The sequence below is a fragment of the Onychomys torridus genome, chromosome 19, assembly GCF_903995425.1.
Source record: "Onychomys torridus chromosome 19, mOncTor1.1, whole genome shotgun sequence".
Lineage (NCBI taxonomy): Eukaryota > Metazoa > Chordata > Mammalia > Rodentia > Cricetidae > Onychomys > Onychomys torridus.
In genome coordinates this window covers 41,530,182-41,542,509 of record NC_050461.1, presented here as the reverse complement: position 1 = coordinate 41,542,509, position 12,328 = coordinate 41,530,182, and the positions used below count along the sequence as shown (strand labels likewise).

At 40.4% G+C, this 12,328-nt stretch overlaps 1 protein-coding gene across 4 annotated transcripts in view; it reads right to left on the bottom strand.

The window, feature by feature from the left end:
- Utrn (utrophin) overlaps positions 1-12,328 on the bottom strand; it is a 495,948-nt gene that overhangs the window by 248,432 nt on the left and 235,188 nt on the right. For all 4 annotated transcript variants that reach the window (XM_036169031.1, XM_036169034.1, XM_036169032.1 and 1 more), the window contains 2 exons: positions 7,306-7,511; positions 4,626-4,780 (listed from right to left, as the gene is read on the bottom strand). In XM_036169031.1, the coding sequence (XP_036024924.1) occupies positions 4,626-4,780; positions 7,306-7,511 (361 nt within the window). The remainder of the gene's footprint in view (positions 1-4,625; positions 4,781-7,305; positions 7,512-12,328) is intronic.

The following is a 12,328-nucleotide window of genomic DNA, read 5'->3' as shown; positions in this document are numbered from 1 at the left end:
TGTTCTCCCATTTAGAACTGGGGTCAGGGAAACTCAGTGAGATGACCTAACTTGCTCAGGAGTCACACAGATGGCAGATGCATATGGTGGGCTTTAACCAAAGACTGTCAGCTACCTCACACCGGGCTCTCTCCTCTCCCTGTACCATCCTGGAAACGCCTTAAAATAGACAGAGGAGAACAGGACCTTGTAGAGTAAGGACAAGGAGAAATTCCATAGTTAATTAATGACTCTTGAGAAACCATAGCATACAGCCACAGTACCTGATTTCCTTTATAATCCTTCAGCACGGATAACTCTATTTACATACATATACATGCATATATACCTCCGTACACATATGCATGTATGTGTGTGTGTGTGTGTGTGTGTGTGTGTGTAAACACACACACATAAATTGTTATCTTATCTATGTGGAGCCCAAATATAGAGCTAAATAACCATTCAGACCCAAATCAGGCATCCACACTCCAGAATTTGCTATAAATTGACTATTTCTAAACCACCTGAAATGCTCTGAAATCTAATGTGTGTGTGTGTGTGTGCACGCGCGCGCGTGCACTCACACACACACACACACATATACACACACATATATTTTACTAACGTGATGTCACAGTGGAAAATTGTTTCATTTTTTTAAAACTACTTAACATGTTATATAAATTGCCTTCAGGTTACATGTATATGGAGCATATGAAGTTTTATTAATTAATTATAGTGCTGGAATGGTACAAGGCCTCATACATGCTACACTCCCCAACTTACAAGGAACATTTACAGCATAATACATTTCATGTCACGTCATTGGAGTGTCATCTCCTATGTCTGTCACTACATGTCTCCAAGTCCCAACCACTTCTAGTCCCAAGCATTTCAGATAAGGGAAACTTCACTTTGTGCAAACACATTTCAACTGTCTAAATTTGCAATAAATAATTAGTTAAGTGGTATTTAAAAGGAAAACAAGTCGGGCGGTGGTGGCGCACGCCTTTAATCCCAGCACTTGAGAGGCAGAGCCAGGCAGATCTCTGTGAGTTCAAGGCCAGCCTGGTCTACTGAGCGAGATCCAGGAAAGGCACAAAGCTACACAGAGAAATCCTGTCTCAAAAACAAAAGGAAAAAAAAAAAAAAGGAAAACAAAAAACTAAGAATTTTTGTACATTGGAAGCAGACTGTATCTATATTGCAGATCATCTTCAGGGAGGTTAGGGGAAACAAACATACTAAAATGTATGCTGCTAGGAGGAAGCCATTCACACTGAGCTACATAAAGACTATAATAAATACCGCATATCAAAGGACAGCTTTCTGTTATCAGAGTTGTTGGGGATTTTTGACATTGTAGATAAAGGAAGGAGGACCTTTAACAGTGAATGGTCAATTTCAATTCATGCCAAACGTCGCCATTGAAAGCTGATATTAAACTTCACACATTATAGCCACCAACATTATTGCATATGCGAGTGTAATAGCCCCTCACCTCTGCAGAATTCTGCTGACAATGATGTATATTCAGAATACAGCTGCAAAGTGAGAGGAAGTGATGACAGAGGCCTGTCGGGGGACATCAGCATGGCACAGTCATGGGCTAGAGATTGCTATATTATTCACAGACGCTCCGGTATCTTTAATCTGATCTGCTCTCTATACACAGGGCAGATAAGAACCAGTAAACACTCACAGGCAGCTCTGAGGAGCAAGTGCGCAGAGCGAGCATTCACCAGCAATAGCTGACATTCTGGTATCAAAGAAGAAAAATTAAACTCTTGCTAAAGAAAGCAAGAGCCTGGCTATGTAGGCAAAAGGACCCAAATTCTAATCCCGCCTATGTTTGACGAGCTGTGCGGCCCTGAGGAATTGTTTACCTTCTCTGTGCTCCCATTTGCTACCAGTGCGATGCTGATGAAGACGCTTCTGGTCTCTTAAGAAGGCTGGGAGAACCGCAGGAGAGCAGCCTGAAGTGCTTACTGCAGAGAAGGACGATGAGAAGCCACTCTGGCCAACACACACTCAAATCACCAAGGAGAGGCGGCAGCTTGTTAAAATTCCCACCCATGCTTCAGAACTCAGAGCATGGGTAGGATCACCAGCTTTCAGTCTTACCAAAGTAGCATGTGTCTGTTCTGTGTGACTTTGAACATGGCATTAAACTTCACGGAATGTTGGGAGTGTGAGGTGGGCCCACGGGTTCTCAAAGGAGGTGTTAAGTGGATCTACGCCCAGAGTGGGGAGGGGGGGGGTTAGAAAAATGTACTCCTTTCTCTGTCTTACTCTAAAGCTTAAGTGCATGGGATACAAGGAGACACACAGTACACTCCACGACTAATGATCGAAGCTGATGAGGGAAGATTGAAAGTTCTATCCTAGTCTGAGCTACATTGCATGCAAGTTCAGTTATGTCAGGAAGGCTCTGCCCCCCAAATAATTAACTAATTAATTAAAATTTCAAAGTGGGGGGCTGTCTAAAGGCTTCTAGTGGGAGATAATTTTAAAATACTGGTCTAAAGTGGGTGCGAAACTTCTTAATCTGTCTTTACAACAACAAAGTCAAGAACAAAAAAGGTTAATATAATCTCACACCTTGCTTGAGAAAGTCAGGAATGGTTGGTATATGTATTCCCGAGAGATGTCTATTTAGGACAGTTAAAGATGTGAAACACACTTAATTTCAAAATAGAAGCTCTAGCTGTCACTCCTGAAGGATCCTGTGAGCTCCAGTTTTGGTGTATTTCCTGAACTGTATAAATAACAATGTTATCTAAATTGTGTCTACATAGTAATATGACTTATTTCTCAAATAATATAGACAGAGACTAAAGTAAAGCAAGTCCTTGTAACTAGAACAAACCGGGACTCTGTGGCCATCTCTACTTTGATAAATGAAAGATCACCTTGGAACATAATTCATTTTTAATTGCCTCTTCCATCTAATTTAACTGCAGCTAGGGGCTGTCTTAAGATATTTACAAAGAAAAGGCAAGAAAAGCCTTGAACAAAGCAGATAGCACATTTCCAAGTAAGTGGTCAAATTTTTTTTTTTTTGAGGAGGGGAGATTGTTTATAATAAAAGCAAAGATGGTTCTTACTCATGAGATTTCTGGTAATGGCTAAAACAGCTTTAAAGATTACCTCACTCACTGCTGTTTTTAATTCACCTTCCTCTCTGTCTTAGTTACAAGATCTATCCAATCAATGTGTCATGATGCTAAAAATACCAAGATTATAGCCATTCAGCTTTAACTTTTGGCAAAGTTGTGTTTGTTGTAGTATTTATCTGGAACCTGAGTAAATCTCTAACACATACACAATCTCATGCTCTCCCCTCAGAATCTTCTTTCTTCACAGAGTTGCAGAACCACTTTAAAGATTCTAACTAAAAATGACATCTTGAAGTCCAACAAGGTGGCTCAATGCTTTCCACCAAGCCTAACAACCTGAGTTCAATCTCCAGAACACACGCGGTAGAAAAAGAGAACCTACTCCTCCATGTTGTGTTCAGAACTCTACACCAGTGCAGTATCACCCATGGATACATGTACACCTCAGACACACAGACACAGACACAGACACAGACACACACACAGACACACACACACACACACACACACACACACACACTGAAACAAATGTAGAGACAAAAATTCTTCCATGCTAAGCTACCATTAAATTATTGGAACTATTATGTCAGAAAGTACTCTGATATCAACTTTATCCACTGCAAAATAAACATGGTTTGATATCAAAATAATTTTCAGGAAATCACAAGAGCATAGAAAAGATGTTTGGGAAGCCATGATTCCACTTCTATACAGATACTGCCAGTAAGATATATAAAATAAATACTTTGCTGGGTAGTGGTGACACACACCTTTAATTCCAGAACTCGGGAGGCAGAGCTAGGCAGATCTCTGTGAGTTCGAGGCCAGCCTGGTCTACAGAGTGAGCTCCAGGACAGGCACCAAAGCTACACAGAGAAACCCTGTCTCAAAAAACCAAAATAAATAAATAAATAAATAAATGCTTTTTAACTGATGATGAACATAAACATACAATCTGATAAAAATGCTAACTACTGCTTACGGTTTCTCAAACCCTACAAGATGACACATGTGTTATTTCAGGTTATTCCAGACATACTGATTAGATGACAATGATGGGAAGAAAAGATAATAAATTAAGCAAAACTCTGCACATGGATTATTTCAGAAGTCAGGTGGTAAATCCATAGTGTCCGCTCCTCATCTGAAGATGTTCCAGCCAAATATCACACATTACTATAGTAATAATCAATACTAATATTACCCTGAAGTAGTCACAACTACCTGTGTTCCAGACCAGAGAACTACAAAATGTATTCCAAATAACACAAAATGGCACAAAAAAAATTTTTAAAAATTACTAGCGAGGTTGAAAGAAAAATGCATTGTACAATTTCAAGAACATCCACAAACACACACTCTGCGCAAAGTATAACAATGTGAACTTTGTTCATCGAAATTTAAAAGTAGAAAAAAATAATAAAATACACTTCCAGTATTAACATATTTCACCTATGAGAAAGCCAAGGAAATTGGATTCTCAAGTAGGCAATGTACATGTTCCTGCCAAGGCTTTCAAGTTACCTTTGTTTGAGATTGATCCACGATGTTTTCAAGTACTCGGTGGTTTCTTTCACGTTCCTGGTGTCATCGCTACCATATTCTTCCAGAAGTTTCTGCAGGACGTTTTCAAACGCCATGATGACACCATCGCCAGAACCCACTTCTTGAAGCAACAGCTAGAGCATAAGTTGAGGCATAGCTGTTAGAAATGGTCACTCAGTAACTTGTACTACCCACCCCTGGTATTCCTGGGAAGTTTTAGCACATTTTTGGACACAGAACTCACAAGAAGAAAGAAAATAAGAGGACAAATTCTCAAGTTTAAGCCAAAATAAATGAATCAAAGAAATTCTAGAAGTGGGGGGGGGGGGGGGGAGAAAAGGAAAGGAAAGGCAAGGCAAGGCAAGGCAAGGCAAGGCAAGGCAAGGCCTGCCTGAGGAGGGACTAGAGAGATGGCTCCACATGCATTGTTCTTGAAGAAGACATAAGTTTTGTTCTTTGTACCCACACTGGGTCAGCTCAAAAATGCCTGGAACTGCAGCTTCAAAAGATGGACACTCTCTTCTGACCTCCACAGCTACCTGCACTTATGCCGACATGCCCACTCCCCCACCCCCCAACACACACATATACATACTTAAAAAAATAATTAAAAATAAATCCTTAAAAGAGAAAGTGCTTGAGAAATCAGGTGCATAGTGGGTGATAATAAAAGGTAACCCATCTGAGGTACCTGACTTCCTCAAGCCCTTTGACCTCTTCATTCCTCTTGCTGTATATCTGATTCTCAGGAGATATGAATCATATTAGAATAAACTAAGTTCTTCAATACGTGTTTGGAGACATGTCAAAGACTATGTCTTTGGAATGGTGGAAATCTCTGCTCCTTACCCCTGGATCACTCTGAGTGTTTGCAAATATAACAGTTCAAATGGATCAAGATTTGATGGCATTTGCCTAAATGTCATCACAAATACTCAGTGTATAATGGACACCAGCCCCTTCACAGTTTCCCAACACCAGAAAGAGTCTCTCAATCAATCAAGATAGTTCCATGAAATCCAAATGACAGCTGAATGTGTCACTAACACTTTTTGTAGCCATCGTGAAAATAAAAATCCACCTTAAGGTTTCAGAAGAAACCTATACACATTGTTCCTTTGAGTAGCAGAGAATCAGTGCACAGTACTTGTAAAGGACTGCTCCCAAACCCTTGCTTACCTTCCATGGATATCAAATCTACACGTGCCCCTTATATTAAACGGCGTAGTGTTTGTACAATAAGCTGTGCACATCCTCCAGTACACTGTAAATCTCCTGCAAGTTACTTGTATTGTTTAAAACAGTGGCTTTCAGCTGGGTGGTGGTGGTGCACACCTTTAATCCCAGCACTCAGGAGGCAGAACCAGGTGGATCTTTGAGTTTGAGGTCAGCCTGGTCTACAGAGTGAGATCCAGAACAGGCACCAAAGCTACACAGAGAAACCCTGTCTCGGGAAAAACAAAAACAAAAACAAAAAACACTGGCTTTCAACCTGTGGTTTGTGACCCCTTTATGGGTCTAATGACCCTTTCACAAGGGTCACATATCAGATATTTACATTACTATTCATAACAGTAGCAAAATTACATCTATGAAGCAGCAGCAAAAGTAATTTTATGGTTAGGGGTTACCAGAACATGAGGAACTGTAGTAAAGAGTCACAGCATTAGGGAGGTTGAGAACCACTAGCTTAAAACATCAATGCTTCATAATAAGCTGTCATATTGTTGTGCTCAAAGAAAAATGTTAAGCTAACAAAAATATCTATATGTGTTCAGTTTAAAATCTGTAGACATGGATACTGAAGATGTGAAGGCCAACTGCATTCTGGGTATGAGGATGGGCATACTGGTGACCATTTTTTACTTAGATGCCTCTAGTCATATGTACAAACGCTTTGATATTACTTTGAGGCAATCAACAAGTACCATTAACACAAAACACAATTCAGAAAACTAATGGAGTTGGCCAGTTGGATTTTAAATTATACCCATGAAAAGTGCTCAGGTGTGGAGATTTAAAGCATTATTTGTAGGTTTTCCATTTGCATCCCATATTTTAGAAAATATAGTAATATATATAGTAAAAGATTACTATATTCTTCCTAAATACACATTTTCATTCCCAGGCTATCTGAAGGGAAAATACAATGTTACACCAAAGTGTAACCACATGTCCAACTCAAGAAATTTTCTATGCTTGTAGTAGGAAATTTTAAATAACACGCTTTAAACCATAATTGTTCAATATTCTCAACACTATAATGAAGTTGATCACTAGCTGTTGCTACCGATAAAACATAGACATTAGAAAAATTACACCGACTTATGGCCTGACTTACACACTACAGAAGTATTCAAATGAAAGTCTTAGGAAATTTTGTAAGTAAAAGCAATCTCCAGAGTAAGCCAAAGAAGTCAATGAATGAGGTTTCCTCTGTAGATGCTAATTATGGCTCCATTCGTACAAGTGCGTGTTTCTGTTCGCTGTGTCTTTAGATATCTTCCCAAAATAACAAAACCTTTGTGATTCAATCCCTATACATTTCAACATGTATGTCTAAGAACGTGGGAAAACATGAGAGGCCCTACTTAGTTAACAATGTAAAAGAAGTAAGCCCAACAAATGACACCACCAAAAACTATCCAATGAGTCTTACTTGGTTATCAGAAACTTGTTTGCTAAGGGGGTCACGTCGGGCCTGCTGAAGCATGTAGAAGCGAGCCTCATATTTTCTCATGAGCTCTTCGGTCTCTTCCCTGTGGTCATCCCACCGCAGACTGTCCACCACCATGTCCTCCAGCTGCTGCCTCCTCAGCTCCACCCCATGCTGAGTGCTCTCCCACTGGGTCTTCACCTTTTCCACTGGGGAGCAGGATAAAAAGAAACCCTCAAAAATGACTCTCGAGTCCAATTGTCGAGAAAGAGGAGGGACTGTAAGAGTGTGAATTGTTGAGACCAAGATTGGAAAAAAGCACAGGGACAAATAGCCAAACTTATGGAAACACATGAATTATGAACCAAAGGCTGTAGAGCCCCCAGCTGGAGCAGGCCCTCTGGATAAGTGGGACAATTGAATAGCTTGATCTGTTTGGGAGGCACCCAGGCAGTGGGACCAGGACCTGTCCTTAGTGCATGAGCTGGCTGTTTGGAACCTTGGGCTTACACAGGGACACTTTGTTCAGCCTGTAAGGAGGGGTCTGGACCTGCCTGTACTGAATCCACCAGGTTGAATTGAATCCCCAGGGGAGTCTTGGCCCTGGAGGAGATGGGAATGGAAGGGAGGGTGTGGGGGAAAGATGGGGGTGGGGCAGGAGGGGGGAGGACAGGGGAACCCATGGCTGATGTGTAAAATTAAAACACAAATATAATAAATAAAAAAGGAGGAAAAAAAAGAATAGCATTTAAAAAAAAGTGACTCTCATGGGGGAGGAAAATAAATATCTGTTCCTAAATATGTCATAAATAGGTCTAGAAACAGAAAGAGGGCAACATGAGAAACACATCTTATAGAGGCTCTAATGTGTGTCTGCCACAATTATGTGTTATATACACATATATAAAGTATTACTATAGATCATATAGTTAGTAATCCATAGAGGAAATGGCTTAGCAGGTACATGCAATGTGTAATAATAGATATGATACATTGTACTATGTTATATAAACATAGATATAAGCCGGGCAGTGGTGGTGCACACCTTTAATTCCAGCACTCGGGAGGCAGAGGCAGGCGGATCTCTGTAAGTTTGAGGACAGCCTGGTCTACAAAGCTAGTTCCAGGAAAGGCGCAAAGCTACACAGAGAGATCCTGTCTTAAAAAACCAGATAGGATAGATAGATGGATGGATGGATGGATGGATGGATGGATGGATGGATGGATGGATGGGATGGATGGATTGGATGGATGGATGGATGGATGGATGGATGGATGGATGGATGGATGGATGGATGGCTTTGGAACCCATGTTGGCTCCAACTTGAGAGTCTACTGACTCAGTTTCCTGAGTGCTGAGTTTATCAGCACCAGCCACCATGCCCAGCTCACTACTTTTCCTACTTTCTGTGCTGGTCTGAAAGCCAGGAGTTTCACACACTATGTAATCTCTTTACCACCGAGCTATTCCTACAGCTCTTCTAAATTGCTTTATCTATGTAAGTCAGAGCCTTCCTATGTTTTCCAGTCTAACCTTGAACTTGTAACTCCCCTGTCTCAGTATCTCAAGTAGCTTGGTTTACATATAAGCCTGTGACACATCATCCAGACATATTTCTAAAACTACTCCTGGAGTGGGGGGTTGGGGGGACTTGAATATCATTAATATTAAGTGTGCTAATCATCTAATAACGAAAATAGCTACTGAACTGTTAAAGATTAAAGACAATTCCCTAGTTTGTGTAGTCACAGAATCTGATCTGACAAGGACAAAACCTAACAGTGTTCTATGATAAAACTTTAACATAGACACAGTCTCCATCTGCCTTCAATGGGGAGTTCTCTTAGGCAGAGAGCACTTTTCCTATTTGCTCTCCTCTGGCAAGAGGCCTTTCTGATGGGCAATACTTTCATATTTTCAAGTTCAACAGAAATACTAAGAATGAAGAAGGCATTGCAAGTCCTGCACACCTGTGAGTCCGCAGCCACACAATTTCATGCTGGCTTTTTACCTTCCTTCTCTGCCACTGTTTCTCCTCTTCATCTCCCTCTTGCTTTCTCTGTATCCATCTGTCTTTTTTTCCTTACCTTCTCTCCTTTCCCTCTCCAACACTCTCTCCTCTCCTTTCTTTTTTTATTTTTAAATCATGGACCTTAAAAAAAAAAAAAAAAAAGATCTATGGAAATTTAAACTTTTGGCTCATTACTACAGGGAAAGTTCATGACGGTGGGCTGAAATATCAATAAATGATAGTTCTACGTATCAGCCTACAGACGGCAAACACCAGGCTTGGCGATGATGCTCTGGATGCCAGACAACCTCAAGGGCCGAGAAGATCAAGCCTGAGAAGAACTTAACTACAGGACAAGATTCCAGCCAAGGGGCTGGAGTGACGGCTCAACAAGGGTTGCTCCTGCAAAAGACCGGGGTTCAGTTCCCAAAACCGACATGAAGGCTCACAACCATCTCTCACGCCTTTCAGGAGACCCAGTGCCCTACTCTGTCCTCCATGGGAACCAGCACACACTCGGTGCACATATTTACACATTGCACATACTTACATGTATGCAAAATACTCATCTACATAGAATTTTAAAAAAATAAAAGATTGTGGTTTAGTTACAGTAGAACATTCTGGCAAAATTCTTAAAATATTATATATATATATATATATATATATATATATATATATTAAACTGTTCAATGAGTTATAATTTTTAAAAATAACCCAATGAGAGTCTATGTTGTATGTTGTTTTAACAACGTAAGAAACTGCTGAAAGTTTTAATTCAAGGAAAGGGAGACAAAACTATGATGATACCCTAGATCTCAGCTAAAAGCTCACATAAAGTCCTTATTGCCAATTCTATTACTGATACAGCTTGTTCATTTGAACAAATATAAGTTATAGTATCAAGTGACAGCAAATATCATGGGTTTCCCATGAAAAATAAATTATCTTATTCATTGTAAATGATGAACAGAAGTTAATTAGTGACATACAAGCTGATAAGGGCTCTTTATGTAAATAAGCAATGATAAAGACTAATTAGTTGAGACTAATTAGGGGAAAGAGAGAAAACGAGAGAGGGAGGGGAGAAGAGAAGGAGGAGACAGAGACCAGAGACAGAAATAAATGGAGGAGGGAATATGTTCAGAAGATGGAAAACTTTGTTGTAAAAAATATATAATAATAATAATAATAAGAAGAAGAAGAAGAAGAAGAAGAAGAAGAAGAAGAAGAAGAAGTAGCAGTAGTAGTAGCAGTAGTAGTAGTAGTAGTAGTAATTAGAGTTGGGTTGTAATTCAGTCAAGAGAGTGCTTTCCTAGCATGCAGAAAGTCCTAGGCTCACCAGCAGCACTGTGTAAGCCTGACAAAGTAATGTCAGCAATCCAGTGCTCAAGAAGTTGAGGCAGGATACTTATAAATTCAAGGCCAGTTTGAGGCCAAAATGTGACTTTAAAAAAATCTATTAAAATAAGTCCTGATGTCACAGAGATCCACGTGGCTCTGCCTCCCGAGTGCTGGGATTAAAGGCGTGCGCCACCACCGCCACCGAGGCCAGCCTGGGCTACCAAGTGAGTTCCAGGAAAGGTGCAAAGCTACACAGAGAAACTCTGTCTTGGTGGGGGGGTGGGGAAAGGTCCCAGATAATCATCTCCTTCCGTAACCATATTGCTGCATTTATTTTGAAAGCAAAAAGCATCTATTACACCCATAGCTGACTTCCCTCCCTCAGGGGAAAAAAAAAAATCAACTTTATTCACCCAGTTTATATTCTCACAGATATTTACTGAGTTCCTCATGGTCTGCTTAATGGGAAGACCAGAGGCCAGAAAGGTGAAGATTCACAGTCTGTGCATGGAGGAGAAAGAACAAAGGAGCCAAGCGATCTACAGTCGCTTGATAGGGAATGGGGCGGCAGTAAGGAGGAAAGAGAGGAAACAGGGTCCACTGGGGAATACAATGGGTGGGAAGGCTTCACAAAGGGGGTGACCCATGAGCTGCTGAGTAATCCACCTGTGGAGAAGAGCCTGAGATTGAAACAAACAAATAAAAAAAAGACAGATGTGAACAAAAATAAATGGCCGGAAGGGTCAGGAGGTTTGAAGAATGATCCAGAGCAGGCAGGGATCTGCAGGAGACAGGGGCTGAGGGAAAAGAGTGTGAGAACCACCAGACACCATTCTTAAGAATCCAAACTCGGTTCTGTGTGCTACACAAACATAGGAACCTTAACTCAACCACTAACTCCAAACAGGGACATTAGTTTGCAAATATTTCATATGTTCATTTCATTGGGTGTTTAATTATCCCTTCAACTAAGGCATCCCCACATGAGAGCCGGTCACAAAGCGCGTAGGGAGTGAATTCTGAGCTAAGTTTAGAAGAAATGGTGACACCCAGTTTCAGTGAGTGGAGAGAAATGGCAGTATGGACTGATGTGACTACGAGTTTACATAGCTTTGTTCCATTAGATGTCTTTTTTAAAAAAATCTAACCTAAGAGAAACAAACTAAATGCATAAGAGTTCAGAAGGGGGGTATGAGGAGGCTTTCAAAAGATGAAATGAGAGAGAGAGAGAGAGAGAGAGAGAGAGAGAGAGAACTATTTCCCTCCTAAATGAACAGTACTAATTACCAAATAACAATTTCTAGTAGAATAATCTTTGTAGCTGTGTGTGAACATTAAGTGGCTGAGAATATATAGAATAGATCTTTTTAAAGATTTATTTATTTATTATGTATATAGAAAAGGGCACCAGATCTCATTACAGATGGTTGTGAGTCACCATGTGGGTGCTGGGAATTGAACTCAGGACCTCGGGTTGGGGATTTAGCTCAGTGGTAGAGCGCTTGCATAGCAAGCACAAGGCCCTGGGTTCGATCCTCAGCTCCCCAAAAAAAAAAAAAAAAAAAAAAAAAAAGTTAATGAACTCAGGACCTCTGGAAGAGCAGTCAGTGCTCTTAACCTCTGAGCCATCTCTCCAGCCCTATAGAATACATTTTTTTTTTTTAAATTTA